The sequence below is a fragment of the Sinohyriopsis cumingii genome, chromosome 14 (genome assembly GCF_028554795.1).
Source record: "Sinohyriopsis cumingii isolate HCF-2022 chromosome 14, ASM2855479v2, whole genome shotgun sequence".
Classification (NCBI taxonomy): Eukaryota; Metazoa; Mollusca; class Bivalvia; order Unionida; family Unionidae; genus Sinohyriopsis; species Sinohyriopsis cumingii.
Genome location: NC_142974.1, coordinates 13,043,172 through 13,062,199, shown reverse-complemented (window position 1 = coordinate 13,062,199; position 19,028 = coordinate 13,043,172). Strand labels below are relative to the sequence as shown.

At 34.3% G+C, this 19,028-nt stretch overlaps 1 protein-coding gene across 1 annotated transcript in view; it reads right to left on the bottom strand.

Moving 5' to 3' along the window:
• LOC149783274 (KICSTOR subunit 2-like) overlaps positions 1 to 19,028 on the bottom strand; it is a 55,119-nt gene that overhangs the window by 2,512 nt on the left and 33,579 nt on the right. The window contains exons 5-6 of the mRNA XM_089933088.1: positions 16,669 to 16,834; positions 1,040 to 1,138 (exon numbers count right to left, since the gene is read on the bottom strand). Of these exons, the coding sequence (XP_089789214.1) occupies positions 1,040 to 1,138; positions 16,669 to 16,834 (265 nt within the window). The remainder of the gene's footprint in view (positions 1 to 1,039; positions 1,139 to 16,668; positions 16,835 to 19,028) is intronic.

Below are 19,028 nucleotides of genomic sequence, written 5' to 3'. Positions count from 1 at the left end.
GATGTCCCCAAAATCATACATTTTGTTTTACCTTCATTAATTACCATCCTATTTTGTTGTGCCCAGTTTTGGACTCTAATAAGGTCTGAGTTTAATCTCATTTGGATAACTTCAGTATTAGAACTAGATGTATACAAGGTTGCATCCAGGGCCGGCGCTACCATATAGGCAAACTATGCAACCGCCTAGGGCGCTGATTTCAGGAGGCGCATTTTTAATTTATTTTTATTGTTTATAAATTTTGAAATTGATATTTTCCTGGAGGGAGGGGGTGCTAGAATATAACCTTGCCTAGGGCACCAGATAGTCTGGCGGGGTCTGGTGCTGGCCCTGGTTGCATCATCTGCAAACAAATGTGCATTTGTGGATTCATTATTTAATGGTAGATCATTGATATAGATAAGGAAGAGGAGAGGGCCCAAAACTGTGCCATGAGGGACTCCTGAATAAATAGTGTAAGTCTGAGAGTCAATATTGCCAATGCTTACTTGTTGAGACCTTTGTATAAAAATTAATTCATGGAGAGAAAAATTGCCTGATTCACAAGAGACAGGTATTTAGGTATAAACATTACACACTGAAAAATTAGAACTGTGCTAACTTAAATTTAATCATGTTGTGAATTATCATAACAGTTTCTTGATCTGTTTTCATTTGGTCTCTTTAACTGATATGTAAGCAGAAGTGAAGTACATGACAAAGCTGTGACTATTATTTATTTCAGTTAATAAAAGGTGTGTCGAGTGTCATAGGTCGTCTAGATGGGGAACATTTACAGCCATACTCTGACTGCCAAAATCTATAGAAAAAAGATCAGAATGAACGTATAAAATACATCAATAACATGTAAAATTATAAAGTATAATAAATAACATTTCTAATTTGCAATGAAGAGAATTTGTAGTTCTACAGACTGAAAATATTACACTATCTTTGGAAATATCAGACAGTTGACTACATAAATGAATCGTTTTTGCAGTGCAGGGTCCTAAGTTTGAAAAATGATACAGTATTGTTTTTAAATAAACTGAATTCTAACCTTATCATATATGTAATGCACTTTTTCTTGGACAAGAAATTCTGTATTCCTGTCATTGATCATCATGACAACAGTAGGCCAGTGGCTGACAGGATGTTCCTGTAAAGAAAAGGATTCTCATGGTAATGAGAATGCAAGAAGCTACTATGTCCATATATGAATGTCTCCCTTATATGTGACTTGAATTTGTCACATGTATCTGACTCACATAAATGAATGTACCCAATGTATCATATACATTAATGTGCTCCATGTATCTGACCCACCTACAATGAACATATTCCATGTATCCAACTCACATACATGAACATGTCCCATGTATCTAATTCACATACATGTGTCACATGCATCTTTCAGATGAATGTGTCCAATGTATTTGACTAACATGAATGTATCTTACTCAGATGAATGTGTCCAATGTATTTGACTAACATGAATGTATCTTACTCAGATGAATGTGTCCAATGTATTTGACTAACATGAATGTATCTTACTCAGATGAATGTGTCCAATGTATTTGACTAACATGAATGTATCTTACTCAGATGAATGTGTCCAATGTATTTGACTAACATGAATGTATCTTACTCAGAGGAATGTGTCCCATGTATTTGACTAACATGAATGCGTCCCATATATCCTACTCAAATACATGTGTGCTGTGAATCTGAGATGCACATTAATGTCTGCCATGAATCTAACTTGCATACATGTGTCCCATGTATATGATCTGCATACAGTTAAACACCAAACTTCAACAGTGATAAAATTATCACCACCAGAAATTTGATACTCATGCAGGTAGAAACAATTCTTGAGTGAATACTGAAATATAAATGTGAAAATGTTCTGCTGTTCTCTGCAAATAAATCATTTAATAAAGAAATGACGTATAAGTAAACTGATCATAGCTTGTTTCAATGAATAAATATTATTAAACAATTTCCTATTTAAATCAATATAGTGAGAACAAAATATAAATTATTCATGAATTCATCTTGTTAATACAAACATTAACTTTTCAGAATGGTATGTACAGGATACCAACATTTTGGAGTAGATATTTAGGAAATATTTCAACATTGAAGTGAAAACATTATATTACATGGTTCCCACGCTTTTCTAAAGATAAACTTCCAGGTCTTTTCCTGTGTTTTTCCAGGAGGAAATTACCTTTTTCAAGGTTCACATATGACCATTACTGAATGGAATTAAATAACATTTTAGATTATAAAACATGCATTTTCTAAACCTAAAAAAGTTTCTCTTTCAAGGCTTACCAAAAACATCGAAGTCAGAAAGATGATCATGTATAAAACTGTAAAATGTATCACACAAAAGAAGTTTGATTATATTCCTATAAATTGGCATGTAAAGTCATTTCAATGTACAAAATAAAAATTATAACTTTATTTGCTGCATTATGTTGCTAAGTGGGAACAACATAATGAACATAAATTATGTTTTGTTTCCTTTCAAACCTTTAATTCTAAAGATTTGCAATATATATGCATCTCATAGAAAGTAACATTTTCTATTACAGTATTTAAAAAAATATATAAAAAATGCAAATAATTAGAATCTTGACTTGTAATGAAAGGAGTTTAATGCTGAATTTATCTGTGCCAATAAAATTTAAAACAAGATTTTTCAAACAACCTAATCTCCTAAAGACGATCTGGTCAAACATCCATCATTTAAAAAACATTTTCAAAAGGGTTGATTTAAATTTTGACAAAAGACCTTCAAAATTATATACTGTTGTATAAACAAGGACTGAATTGTCTATAAAATCAACTTTTCTTGTAAGTCGTTAAACCAGTCCCCAAACCTGTATTGATAGGTAATTTTCATATCGATTCATGCATGTATCACTCAATCTAACAATGTTTAAGTTTGCTTTGCTGTAAGGTGAGCGGCAATGCTTTGCCATGATAATGAGGGCCTCTTGTGATGCTAGACTGGTTTTCATACCTTCTATGTAACGAGGGATACAGATATTGAGTTACCCACGGATCATCTGGATTGACTTAGCATATATGTTTATTGCATGCACACAAATGATCTATACTGCACCCTCCAAATATTCTGGTTAGAACTCAATAAATTTAACTCATAATCAGTTTAGTTACAACTCAGTTGCATGATAGTTTCGGGTGTCAAGGGGAGACAGAAAATTCTTGGGTTTTTCGTGACTTTCATCAACAGTTGCAAAATTCAAGGACTTTTCATGGACAGGAAAAACATTATCAGTACTTCAGAAGTTATCCTGATTTCACGGTAGCGTGAGAACCCTGATTTTAGCAACAATAGCAAAGCCATGAATGATAATACAAACTGTTTCCAACTGACAAATGAAACATTTCCTTATAACCACCCAAAAAATTTAAATTGTCTTTTCATTATATATCTTTGGCAGAAAACTCTTTCAAACTGCATGGATCTGGTTCTCCATTCTATTTTAATGCACTTAACAGCTGCGTTATTACAATTACACAAAAGACTGAAGTTCCAACAATTTACAGCAATTTGAAAACAGCATTGTTTTTATTTAAGTTCAGATTGTACATATAATGCTTCAAATTATGTATTTTATAAAATTCATTATATTTTTAAAGCTATAATGGATGTAATTTTATTTCTGTTGGCACATGTCTAGCAGGATGATACCGTACATATTGTCAGGGTACATATGCTATATATACCAATGTGTGAGAATAATACAGTAAGGGCTGTTCCAGTAAAACATATATCCCCCCCGGGGACGGCACTGCAAAAAAACTTCTGTAGGAGGTTGTGTTTCGAACTATTTTAATTCTGACAGTGGAAGGTTGGTTAGGAAAATCACTTCTGTTGTGGGTTGTGCTAACAAAATGAGAAATCGCTGGTGGGTTTGTCAGAAAGAAAAAAGAAAAAAAAAAAAAACGAATATATATTTAAAATCGCATCTACCCCACTCCTGGCGGTCTAACGTGAATAAAACATTGGGTCAGAAAATGATGCCAGTACACGCGAGTGCACGTACTTTGTACGAATTCGCGTACTTTTAAAGCAGTGATACGCGTTCGGAAAATTACGTCAACGCCGCGGATATAAAAAATGTTCTTTGCGCAGTATGCAATTTTTATTAAACTTTTAACTTTAACTTAAGAAGTGCCTTTCGCGACGTAATTCGCGCAGCCGCAGCTGTCTCACAACGCTTGATGCGACATCCAGATATCTTGATACTTCGGTTCGACATGAATGGCTGTTAAACGAAAAATTTGATTCATTCATTGGCCCTGGAACAGGCATTTTATGGAGATTTAGCCTTACTTTCATCGTGGAAGTTTTACAAATGCGTGTTTCCAATAAGGGCCACACAGGAAACCAAAATGGTTAAATCACAACACGGTTTGTCTTCAGACGACGTTTTTCAGTCGGCAAATACTGGCTGGTGATAGCTATGATGACAATGAATTTCATGTATATCGGTCTGTTGGACATTGGACAAATGTCACTGGAAATACCAGTGTGTGATATTGAGCCCAAAATTGATGTTGAGTGCGAGTCCGATGTACGTGTTGGATGGACAATATGCCGGTTATATTTATTAAATATAGCCATGTCTAAACAAGCATACTATGGGAATGTTGGACTTAAAACCCCAGTACAGCATTACGGAAGTCAAAAATCTGGTATAAGAGGCAGCAGAACACTGATTCAAGGAAGTGAATCTTTGGCAGGGTTCATGTCAGTGAAAACTGACAGAGGTCTCGGAAACGCTTAAAATCACGCTTATCTGGACGCCAATTTTTTTTTATTTAGGCGGGCGGTAAAATTCAAATATTTGCCAGTCCTGCTTCGGTCACCTGCATAGTGGAAACATGTGTTGATCAGTTAACTGTGATGATATTTACAATGACAGAATTTAATGGTTGAAAGCCCCCCCCCCCCCCCCCGTCGTCACCATTATAAGAGTACATCAAAAGAACATGCTGCAATAGCTAAGCGGCGAGATCAAAGGCTTTGACTGGCAGCTGGGTGGGAAAATCTACTGATATTTACAGTGCTTGAATTTAGAGGCAGAAATACCCAGAGATGTACATGTGGTCATTTATAACAGTACATCAAATAAACAACTTTAGCTTTCATTCTTGTGTTCATTTCCGAGTGTAACGGAATAAGCAGTGCACGTGACCTTGGGATCATGACATGTTGAGACATAGACTTGAATGAGTATTGGGGTTCAACGGCAAACTGACGAAGATTGTGAGATTCATGAGAGGGCTACAGTTTCTAGAACTGATAATTTGAAAGGGACATTAGCCAAGTGTATGAAAGTGTGTGATGCCTAGCTTAGTGCTTTGAATAAGACCTTCCTTGGATCGAAAAAATTCAGACTCACTCTAATGGACAAGCAAGAGCTATGTCATTGTTATAAATATGTCAGTGTTATAAAGAATGAAGAAATTAAACTCTATGGCAACCAGTAGTTACTATAATTGGCATAGTTTTCTGAGAGGGGACTGCAACCTTTCCTGATGGGACTCATATTTTTACCAAAATGGGAGCCATGGACTCTTAGTTTTAAAATCCTAACGAGACCTCTGATTCAAAACTTTTCTTTCTGGGACAGAGATATCCAAGAGAGAATACCCATGGGGCCATACATGTGAGATGTTGAAAATTGCACAACAATAAAGAACAGTAACTTGTTCAAGCTAGTTATGCATATGCGTTTCAGACAGTAGGCAATGAAAGGAGTTCACAGCACAGAATAATATTTGTACATTGAGGAGGAGGATTATATTAAATTAGGAAACGATTAACAGATTAATGCTCATAAGGAACATCAGAGAATCCCCATACAACATAATTAAGTGTGTGTAGATCTCAAGTTGGCAGAACCACTGAGCAACAAAAGAATAAAAAGACAAACTTTTGTATCATATGCATATGTATGACCAAATGATGCACATGCTCTCTGTGTGCAAAAATTAAATGACATTAAACATAAGAGACTGACTGATCTGTGTAAACTCAAAGCAAGATGGATAAAATTTGACCTGTTTATGTTCGGTTCTTCCATATATATAGATCATGGTGGTATTTTCTGCAGACCTTCTGGCATTTAGTTCCAAGCCATCATTTGGTATTAGTATTGCAAAATGGATAACTAAAAAAGTATATTATCTAGTATAATACATTTTAAGCAGTATCATTAACTGATGATGAAATTGATGAAAAAATACTTCATGTCATTCTGATATATGAATTTTTTTACTACACTACTAATCTGTTTATCCTGATTCTTTTCTTTTTTTTTACCAAATCCTTTAGTCTTACTGGTACCGGTGCTTTTAATAAAATTGTAACTTCTATTTTCTTGCAATCTAAATATTTATAATGATGTGTTATTGTCAAAAGGTAAAATATGCTTAGTGTTGTAAAATCTAAAACTGTTAATTAGCAAGGGACTAAAGTAAAAAGTGGACAGAAATTATTGCCATATTACAGTGCTGTTAGAAACAACAGAATAGTTGTACAAGATGTATTTTGCACAAAGTTGTAGAGCTAGCGCTCATATTGTCAACACATATTCTACTTAAATAATTATATCATTATTTCTGTATAGTCCTATCAGTATTTTCCCAGCGGTAGTAATTTTCTGATCTGATGTTCATTTCTTGTGCAATTTCTACACATCAAGACTTCTCACCGTATCATTAAAAAACAATGTAATCTGCACCAAATTGAGTTGTTTGAGAAGAAATTAATTTTTTTAACCCAAAAATTACTGAAGCTACAAGTTCTTGCATTAAAGTCTCACATTAAATAACATTTGAAGTAGCCACGATAGTAGTTTAGGATGCAACTGTACCAATTTCACCTTTGGTATATCCAAATCTTGAATGTGATGGAGGAAAATAGCTCCAAAATAAACACATCAATATTAGAACCTGTTCATTGACTAAGAATCAAGTATCCGAGTCCAACGGAATTGCTAGAAATTTTTTAATTCTTTTGACAACATCATAATTAGCTGTCAAATATGGAGTAAGCCTATAGTCTTTATGCCATCCCAACCATGACCCCACCACAACCACGTGACCATGCCCAATGACCTCACAGTAATAATCGATATACAACTAGAGATGACATCTCTTAGAGAATTTTGATTTCAGTAGAGCTGTAACAGAGTGGAACAGTAAGAAAGTGTGACAGATATTTAAGTGTTAGGGAGATATTTAACAATGGCTATTCCCACCACCACTACTTCCTCATTGAAGATCACACACACACAAAACTTAGAGTACATCCTGAAATCCTGGCAGCATCCCTGCAGAGGAGATAACTTGACTATTCAATTTTATTGGTCTCTGGTTATCCCATGATATTTCTGTTACTTGAATATTATCTTACAATGTGTCCATTCAGCATGGTCGAAAAAGGCTTACAACCATTGAGTTGTTCAAGGACTCCCATTACTACAGATGTGAAAGAACGAGAACCATACTATAAATCAGTGAAGATAAAATAGAGTATATATGTGTTTGACTGACCCTGATTGGTTGATAATGAAAGTAAGATTTTAGTAAAAACAATCTTTCGAGAGCTTGTCCTACTTGTAACTGAAAAAAGTGAGGGTCATTGTTTTATTAACATAATTTCCATCCCTTTACAGACCCGAGTTTGGACGACTCATTACTGAAATCAGCAGCTGATTCTTTGGTGCAGTATTGAAAGCACACATTTCAAATCTGTATAGATCCAGAAAATGGTGCGGCTGTTATGGGTTTTTTTCTTCACAAAAGCTGTCATCATAGATGTGTCTATACTGACATAAATTTGATCATAAGCACTCAAAATTTTAAGTTACTAAATTTTAATATCGTGGTGTTTGCACAAATTTACAGTGGGAACTGAATTAGTGCAGAGTCCTGAACTCTTCAGTTTTGTGCAGAAATATGGAATCCAAGCAACAGAATATATCCAGAAATGTAGAGGTTTTTAATCTTGAATTTAGTCTTCCCATTGTGTTTCACACTGATATGCATATTCACAGAACATCTGTATAGTAGTAGGAAAAGTAAGTGAGAAATTTAGATACATATCATAAACAAGACAAACAGTATGTGGGGAGAGAAGATCATTAGAACAGGCTGTAATGGAGAAGTATAATAAAAACAATAATGAGTAGAAGTGTGCCTCCTTTTTTATGTGTGCAGCATTATTTTCTTAGCTTCAGTAAGAAATTTCATCAAAAGGAAGACAATAAAGGGTGTACAGTTAACTAAACCAATATGAATTTAGCTACTTAAAAGCTGTATCAAATTGATTTTAACCTTCTGGTCTGTTTCTGTCCATTCTGGTGATATGTCCACTGAATCAGCATGGTTGATAAAAATATCTGGCAAATTTAAAAAATTAAATATCTTTTGGCAGATTATGATTATACCCTACTTCTGCCTGAGAGATGTGAATAATTTTATTTCTTGGTTTGTTTATTGTAGTTGTTGCTCAATTCAAATGCATAATTGAAAAACATTGATGCATTCTCATACTTTGTTGCAAGTATTTATTACAGATGCATATCATCAGATATTGGTGAATATAGCTTGAATAAGTTGTAACAGTTCTAGTTGGAACAATGAACATTGTTAAGAGAAAATTTAAGTGAGCTAAAATGTAAACTTTTCGGCAGTGTGTGATGCAGGATTGCTCAAGACTTTTCCATCTCATATGCTCACCATGAAAACTCCATTTGCACCAACTGATGATGACTTTCAGGTAACTGTCAGAAAGACATAATTGACGATATTCTATAGTCTACAAAAATTACTTGAGTCAAAAGTTGTAAACTCGTACAGCTGTGGCAAAAATGATTGACTAGTACCTTTGCTGCTGTTGCTACAGTTGATTAGTTGGTTGATTCAGTGTGGTTTGATTTTGGGGTTTTTGGTGATTTTCTTTTACAATATATTAGGTGGAGGAAGGACCCCGAAAGACCACCAACCTAAACTGGTTGATCTGTGACATCAACTCACTCTGTGAGATGTTTAAGTGATGTAAAAGCAGGCATCTTAGTACACTTGGGCACATGGAGCCTCTGTTGATTTGACATTTATCTCCAACAGCTGAAGTCATTTAGACACGAGCTCTTGGGGTTTCAGTAGATCAGTATGGTCTTACACCATTTTCAGATGAAGAAAATCTATATATGGCAGCCAGTTTTACTGCTGAAGAAAATCCAAGTCCTTTTGAGACACCAAACACCACTTATCTAGAACCACTGACTTTACACAAGTAACTGGCAACATTTTCATTTACATATTGGAGGCAAGTAATCACATGACAAGCATCTTGTACCACTTCCATGGAAGCCCCTCAGATCTGTATCACAAGACAAGCATCTTATACCACTCTGCCATGAAAGCTCCTCAGGCCATAGGTATAAGTCTCATATGAAAGACTAGAAGTGGGAGATAGAACCTGTGACAACTGGATTGAAAGTGCATAATGTAACTGCTAGGCCATCAGTGATGATGATGCTGTTGACAATGCAGTTAACTGCAATGACATTGATTTTATGAATGCTCTGGCAAAAATGATTCCTTGACTTTCATCCATTTTTTTAAATCTATGATATAAAAATGTTTGACTTGATATATTTTGTTATAACTTTATATTAGTCTTGCAACAAGGCGTAAAAATAAGACATCGGTAACTGAAAAAGATGATCTTACAAGAAATGATATAGTGTAAAAGTAGACAAATGATGCAGCATCACTTCCACAGGCATCATTGTTTTTTTTCTCTGACAAATCATAAAAGTTTACCAAAACATTTATTGGAAAAAATAATAACAATGAATCATAGAATCTAACCACACATTTAAAAGCAATACAATATTTAACTATTATTCTAATCAAAAGCAGCATGCCTGTGAACAAAGAAAAATAGCAAGACATATTGATCACTTTAGGAAACACAGAGTTTGGTAAGGATACAAATTCATGATTTCTGTATTAGAATGGAAATATCTATTATAAAATTTGTATTCATGGATGTTAAATTAGTAGGTATTAAGGGACTGATCAATGACATCTACAAATAATAAGCCACCATGAAAATCTGTGATTTCACAGTATCAGAGACATACTTGGCTGACAGAAAAACAAACAAAAGGACAAAAGACTGATTATAATGAATGAATATAATACAAATATGCAGTAGATTATATGATGTATATGAATTCAGTAGATTACCTCCAGCCAGCTGTCATTTAAATCTCTTCTGTCCCCAACCCAATATTAAAATCGCTTCTACCGCCCACTAACCCATAGCCAGAAATTATGTTAAAAAATATACTTCTGTAGGGGGCAGTGATTCTCGATTCAAACACATCTGACGGTGGATCATAATTTTTTTAAATTGCTTCTGTTGTGGGTTGGTTGAATTTGAAAGTGACTTCCCCCTGGGGGTATATGTTTTACTGGAACAGCCCTAAATGTTGTCTGGGTAGGTATGCTATATATACCAGAATGAGAGAATGATACAGTAAATGTTGTCAGGGTAGGTATGCTATATATACCAGAATGTTGTTGTTGTTGTTGTTGTTTTTATAGGGTTTAACGCCATTTTTCAGCACACGATAGGCTATACATGGTGGCCAGTATTAATGGTGGATGAAGAACCCGGGAATACCCCGGAAAGAACCACCGACCCAAGAGAAGCTACTGGCAAGCTTTCTCACATACCCACATTGGCTGAATCCGAAACTCGAACCGACGCAGACAGAGGTGAGATGGCAGTGATCCATAACAGAGAGCGCTTTAGACCACTCGGCCACTCGGGTCCCCTATACCAGAATGAGAGAATGATACAGTAAATGTTGTCAGGGTAAGTATGCTACATATACCAGCATGAGAGAATGATACATTAACCCGTACAGAAATTTATCATGGATTCTTTATGGAATACTCATGGAATCCGTATGGAAGGGATATGGACTGAAAAACTTATGCAATTAGACAATTTATTCCATATCAATTCCATCAGTACTTCACAGGAAGTGAAGATTCCATATGGAATAAAGTTGCAACTTTAATCCATAAGCACTTTTTTCCCTATGGAAAGCAGGCTCGTGTATTATAGCATCATGGAAGATGCTCTCTGAAGAATTAACAACCTAAACTATCATGTATATGTAGATGATGTGGAAGGATGAATATATACTCATATAAATTTATGTCAGTTTTCTTTAATTTATTTCCACAGATGCTTAAAAAGAAAGACATGACCAAAAAAGCAGAGAAAATGTAAACATGATCAGAAAATTAATATCAGTAGTACAAGAATAGATGAATCTTTGGACTTAGAAAATTTGGTGCAAGGTGGATTTTGGGCTTGATCTGATGTTTATTCTAGAAAGTAATTTTGTTGGCTTCCTATTAAAATATGCTCTACAAAAACCATACCCTAATGAAAATGTGACTTAAATTTTAGCAAAATCAATGAACATTTCTTGACATTCACTCAATCGTCCCTTTTCCCTAAAATTATGGTATTTTAGGAGATTTTACCATAATTTCTGAAAATATCAGTGAAATTTTGCGACTGAAATTTCATGACTCTCCCAACATTTCTGAAAATATCAGTGGGAATTTGAGATTGAAAATGCCCTGAGAGTTTGTCAAAAATTCTAAAAAATATAGTAATATTTTGTGATTGTAATATCACTGACATTTGAGTAAAAATAATATCAATAAGATATAATAAAAGTTATTTTTGTTTCTTGTACAATCTGAATGATTTTCAGCAGCATTTATATTCCCTGTTTCTGATAGCTGTAATTGTATTGTTTATTTTGGGCACAATAACTTCTTTCCACATCTTTCTATATTATATTTATTTATCAAATTTGGTTATCGTTGTTGTTAAACTGGATTTAAATACCCTCAAACAAGTTTTCTTGTTTTCTGTTGAATCAGATTCTCGCTAGTGTTCTGACCTGAATCTGATTTTCCTCTATATGGACCCTTTTTTTAATATCGTCTCCGAAAATTTAAAAAAAAAATAATGCTCTATCCGGTCATATTCTGCAATGCACATTTTAATAAGTATTTGTTCCGTTTATTATTTAAAGGATGATCATTGTCAAGAGCTTTCTGATTGGTCAAAATTTTTAATTGACCAATGAATCGTTGCCACTGCATAACAGAAACTGATGGGAATGCTAAACATGGCGATTCGAGCAGGATATGAGTGTGAGTAACCATTTGAAAAATGGGCTGCAATGAGAATAGCTTGAATGCAAAATCATTGGGAGCGTAACTGGTTAGTGTGTATGAAACCTGAATGCCAGGACTAGCATTTTGCTTTTTGTGCCATAAACAGCTCTACAGTAGCAGCTAACGTGCTAAATAGGACAAGGAATTGAACCAGGATGAGGAGGACAACGTATAGATCACTGGTGGGAATTCTTGAGAAATACCCATGTCTATCAAAGGTCGATCGTCATATCTTTGCGGAATTTTCTTGGCTCACACGTAGAATCATCGTTCAATATTGTGAGGCATTATTGTGACCACAAGAGCATCACAGTTTCTACATTAATCAAAAATCAAGTTGCAGTACAAGTAAAATAGCAGGCTTTTAGCATTTCTTCTTTTCATGTCTCAAATGGATGCTTTTCTGTAATTCTGCATTATTTTCACAGTTGAATTTTTCAATGCAGATTAATATTTTATATATGTCTGTGTGTTCATAGATGCCTGTGCATATATTCCAGGCTTGATACTTTTTAAAAATCACTTAATTATTTATTGTCAAGCCAGATTATTCATATCATGTTGTATATATTGTATATATGTTGTACATCACAGATAGAAGGCTTCAATGTATATTAGTTCTTTAACTAATTGAATTACCTTCTCTAAGTAAAGTCCTTATTATTATTATTATTATTATTATTATTATAATTAACTCCCATATCTCTTGCCTTGGATATCATTTAAATACAACATCAGTATAATTGTTTTCATGTACACTTAAATATCACCTTAGTTCATAAAGTCCTGTTTAATTCATATCCATTATTTCTTTGAAACCTTCTGAAATGTCTGAAACACTACTGAAACTTCAGTAAAATACTAAATAATGATCAAAATTTTAGTGAAATCTTATAAAAGTTGTACTCAAATCTTTTTTGAAACCTGACAAATATTTCAAAGACATTTTAGTGAGACCTTACCATAATTTCAATCAAAGTTTTGGTCAAAATATTTGTGACATCTCACCAAACTTTAAAGTGAAATGAAAAACACTTAAGTGATGGCATCATGGATTAGATTTTGTATGCAAGAAAGAAAATGAAGACAAGAAAAACCTAAATCTTATTTGATAATGTCTGTCAAAATAAAATTTATGATCCATTTTAAAAATAACTGTGAATATTTATCATTGATTCCCAATAATGTCTAAAAATCATTAGGCAGTTTAATTGAAATCTGAAGTATATTTTGTATGGTTTAGGCAGAAAGCGCTTAAAAAACCCGTCTGAAATCTGCCTTGACATTTGCATTATTGGATGGGGTTTCTGCAGGTATTTCCATCTAATCAGGCAGAAGTAAAGATTCCGTCTAGTAACAGACAGAGTAATTTGCATATTTCGAGCTATATTCCACCCTGAATCTGCCTAAAAGTGATAATAAGGGCAATCTAGGCTAAATAAGCATATGAAGCAGATTCTGCCTAGTAGACGGAATAAGCGAATTCCACCTAGTAGGCGGAATAAACATTACTCCTAATAGTAATTTGCATATTTCGGGCCATATTCCACCCTGAATCCACCTAAAATTTATAATAAGAGGAATCTAGGCTTTAGGTGAAATCTGTTTTAAAATTCCACCTGGAATCTGGTTAAAGTCAGGGCAGACGTTTTCATACAGGAAAGCACTTAAAAAAAACCATCTGAAATCCGCCGCGACATTTTCATTATTGGATGGGGTTTCTGCAGGTATTTCCATCTAATCAGGCAGAAGTAAAGATTTCGCCTAGTAACAGAGTAATTTGCATATTTCGAGCTATATTCAACCCTGAATCAGCCTAAAAAACAGATTCCACCTAGTAGACGGAATAAATAAATTCCAACTAGTAGGCGGAATAAACATTCCTCCTAATAATAGACAGAGTAATTTGCATAGTTTGGGCCATATTCCACCCTGAATCTGCCCTGAACCCACCTAAAATTAATAATAAGTGGAATCTAAGCTTTAGGTGAAATCTGATTTAAAATTCCACATGGAATTTGGTTAAAGTCAGGGCAGAAGTTTTCATACAGGTGGTCAATCCTAGATTCTGCCAGATCATTTATAAATAACCAGGTTCAAGAGAACAGACTCATAACCATGGTCAATCCTATAGCATGACAGATCATTTATAAATAGCCTGGTTCTACAGAACAGATTTATGTTCATGGTCTATCCTAGAGTCTGACAGATCAATTATAAATAACCTGGTTCTATAGAATATATTCACAAACATGGTCAATCCTAGAGTCATACAGGTCATTTACAAAAAACCTGGTTATATAGAATAGATTCACAACCATGGTCAATCCCAAAGTCTGACTGGTCATTTACAATTAACCTGGTTTTATAGAATAGATTCACAATCAATCCCAGAGTCTGACTGGTCATTTACAATTAACCTGGTTATATAGAATAGATTCACAACCATGGTCAATCCCAGAGTATGACTGGTCATTTACAAATAACCTGGTTTTATAGAATAGATTCACAACCACGGTCAATCCCAGAGTCTGACTGGTCAGTTACAAATAACCTGGTTTTACAGAATAGATTCCCAACCATGGTCAATCCCAGAGTCTGACTGGTCAGTTACAAATAACCTGGTTTTATAGAATACACTCGTAACCATGGTTATGTTTATGTCCTATTAATACTACATCTATGATGATAATACCACGATGAGACAGTCTGGTAATTAAACCGTTTATTTTCTTATGAACCAGTGAAATGTATATTTCATTAAATGTGATATCGTATGATTTTCATTACCCTTTGAGCATATGTATGTTTGGTTTTGTATTTATTGTCTATGAAAATATGTTTTAAATCTGTCATTTAAGTCTCTTGGAATTTACAATCACCATTTTGGAACCTCTTGATGTAGATAGCATTTATAACCTAACATCACTGAAAACATAAAGTTCATGTGTTTCAAGGCAAGAGTAGATGTGAGGGTGGTTCCATATCAGGAAATGTTTATGCTTTATCGCTGCCTGTCCATGCTTTTAAACCAACGTGCATGATTTTGTGAAAGGCCCAGTTTAACTGCTACACTAATACATGTAATGCAGTTGGGGGGATTAATTTCTGACTAATACAGTTAATGCAGCTAGGGTGATTCATTCAGACAGCTTAAATCCTGTACATGTAATTCTAACATTGCTGCCTGTAATTACTGAGGGCAAATCAATTGCATATACTGGCAGAATCAATCATCTCATATGACTCACAGTATTGTGAGCCCATACACAGGCCGATTCAGTAAAGCTTACAGTGACATGTAAGCACAGGAAATAAAATAAATAAAAGTTAAAACTTCAAATGTGACCTATTTCCTGATGATAAATGATAATTTCATTGAAATAAGATGCAATTAAGTCATTACTGTCATGGATAATAATTTCTATTAACCATTCAAATTGAGAATTATGATGGTGCCTGTCAGTTTATCATTCAGCAAGAGAAGCGACTGAGATGCAAGATAAGAAAAGTCAATGAGTTATTCAATGAAGCACAAATTAACTTCTAATAAGTACTTGGGAAGGTAAGTATCTGCAAGGACTTTCTTAGACGATGATAACATATTTCTTCATTTGGTGCAGATCCGATTTATTGTCATGGAAGGACTCCTAACACATTATGATCAGATAAATGTATCGAGAGAGAAACTATATTGGAAATATAATATTAACATCTCTGATGAAAAGAAGAGTACCTCATGGGACTGTTGCTAAAATAAAGATTTGCTTGTTTTTTTGTGTTTTTGTGTTATAGGGTTTAACGCCATTTTTCAGCACACGATAGGCTATAGGTGGCGGTCAGTATTAATGATGGAGGAAGAACCCGGGAAAACCCCGGAAAGAACCACTGACCCACAAGTAGCTACTGGTAAGCTTTCTCACATATCCACATTGGCCGAGCACGAGACTCAAACCTACGCAGACAGAAGTGAGATGGCAGTGATCCATGACGGAGAGTGCTTTAGACCACTCGGCCACCCGGGGTCCCTCAAATGAAGATTTGCAATGGAAATACAAACATTATCATCTCAAGACATAAATGGGCATTATTAAAGCATATTATATCATATTATAGCATATTATAGCATATTAGAGCACATTATAGCATATTATATCACATTATATCATATAATATCACATTATAGCATATTATAGCATATCTTGCATCGCTTAATATGTAATGTTGGACAGACTTCATCAGATATTATTTACAACAACAAAAAAACACTGATATAAGACAGCGACATGGGTATAAAGGGTCAACTAAAATATTAAACCTAAGCAATAAGGAACAAAGAAAAATGAATTATACCCCTGGATATGAGAAAATGGCTGGGTAACTGTCAAGGCCAGTGGGACTATTTGGTTGTCGGCCTGGGCGAAGATAGCCTGGCTTGGTATAACCCTCCTCTATCCCATGTGTACTCAAAACCAGGGAAATATTTGAAGCATCTGTCTTCTTCTGGAATGAGATGATCCTGAAATGGATATATAAGCCTACATTAATATCATTTAAAGATTATATATATATATATATATATATATATATATATATGCGGGCGGTAAAATGCATGCTTCATCCGCACAGTTACCATCTTAAATCAATGCATATTAAATGAGAAATATACCTGTAGTGGAACAAACTACTCTTTAAATGTGTCATTTCATTTCATTCTTAACAATGCATGGCACAATTAAATGTTGTAGATGTATATGTATACTTGTATGTATGATATATATGTTCTTTTATGTTTACAATGTTTTTACTTTAATATTATATTTTAAATTAGAGGTATGGACTTTGTAGTCTGAAATAAAGAATTCTTATCTTATCTTATATAGAGTGTGACCCCGCTATAACATGGTATTTGGGCCCGACTGTGTTATAGACCAAACCGTGTTATAAGCAACCAGGTCAGTTAGCTGAAGAAAATGATGCATGTACCCCTAAAAAATGTTGTGAGGTTAGGTAATAAATGTGGGTGGTAAAATACATGCTTCATTGGCACAGTTACCATCTTAACTCAATGCATATTAAATGAGAAATACACCTGTAGTGGAAACAGAAGGCATATATTTTATTTTATTTTATTTAGAGAACCACGCATTGGTACACATACATGTATACTGTTTATATATACATGTCTAATGTACATCATGAATAGAGTACGTGAAGGGTGCATGCGTTATTGAAGTCACTGCTAAAGGACAGCTTTGGAGAACCAAAGAAATGCCTATTTCTTATTGTGGTGGCAACATCAAATAATTATATTGCATGATTGAGACTGATTTTTGTTTCCATTTGCTAAGTACATTTTCATAACAATCTGTGCTTCAAAAGTAATGTTTCGTTTGAAATTTCAGCAAACTATTTTATCTGGAAACATTTTTAAAAAGGAATTGGCCGTCATCTGGTCTATTTTAGTTACTGTTCTTCCCTGCCTATTGAACAGACCAACAAGTAGGATGGTTTTCTTTTTTTTTGGTTTTTCTGGTGTCTTTTTTTACATTTGTGGTAGCGGAGTGATGCTGTCTTCCATGCATGCGTCAGAAATTTAACAATGGGTCACATGGAAGAAAGAGACGCAGGTGTTCTGGTCTGATGACAGGGATTCTAACAGAAATGTGAGTGTTCCGAATGATTTAATTCTGAGTGAAAAGAAGAGGAATTTTACTTACCATCCACATACAAACGTCAGTTTATGTAAATATATTAATTACTAGCAAGTGGCCGAATATCTGACAAAAGATAGATTATGTGATAATGCCTCGTCCGTTGATCTCCGTTATGAGAAATGTCAACAACAAAAAAGCAGATATCTCACAACATATAGTATTCATAATAGATGTCAAGATAAGTGGATAATGATATCACAATGCACTGTTTAGATAGTTTGTCAATATGGACAAAGAATTTGTTTATGTAACAACAGATAAATTTCAGTGCATTTTATATCAAGTTTGTGGCTTGCTTTCATGGAGTCTTCAAATTTCTCCACTCCAAACGAATGGTTGTATATACAAATTCAAACAGCCACCAATGTCACCAATAAAAAAATTGTCAGATGGTATTTTTGCTGCCAAATAGGGAAAAAATCCAAGTTTACAACATTAGTGACATCCTACGTGATCAGAGAATAAACTTTTTACAGGTTATTTTTCGTATTTTTAAGAAGAAAAACTATTTTTTCGTGTACATGACAAATACATAAAAAAATTCAGAAGCCATACCACGGTTGTCTTGTATTGATCATAAGCAATCTCTTCCTCAAAATTATAACAAACTTTTCACAATTTTTTTTTTACTTTTAAGAAAGATTATTTCTTGTGTACAAGAAAAATACATGTATATGAAATTTTGGGAGCCACGACCGTGTTATATTCAAATTCATGTTATAACTGAGCTTGCTATAGCAGGGTCACACTGCATATATATATATATATATATATATATATATGAGAGTGTGTGTTTTTTCTTCCACTCACCCACTCCATCACAAAAGTTGTGACTCCTTGGTCATAAACTCAAAAATTCAAAACTGTTTAGATCCCCTTCATACATCTGTATACACTTAATGGGTGTGGAAAACACTCAATTCAGATATTCAACTCTCTTTAGTTCCAGAACCTATACACAGGGCCTCAGCCCCTAGCTCATGACACAGAATCTAT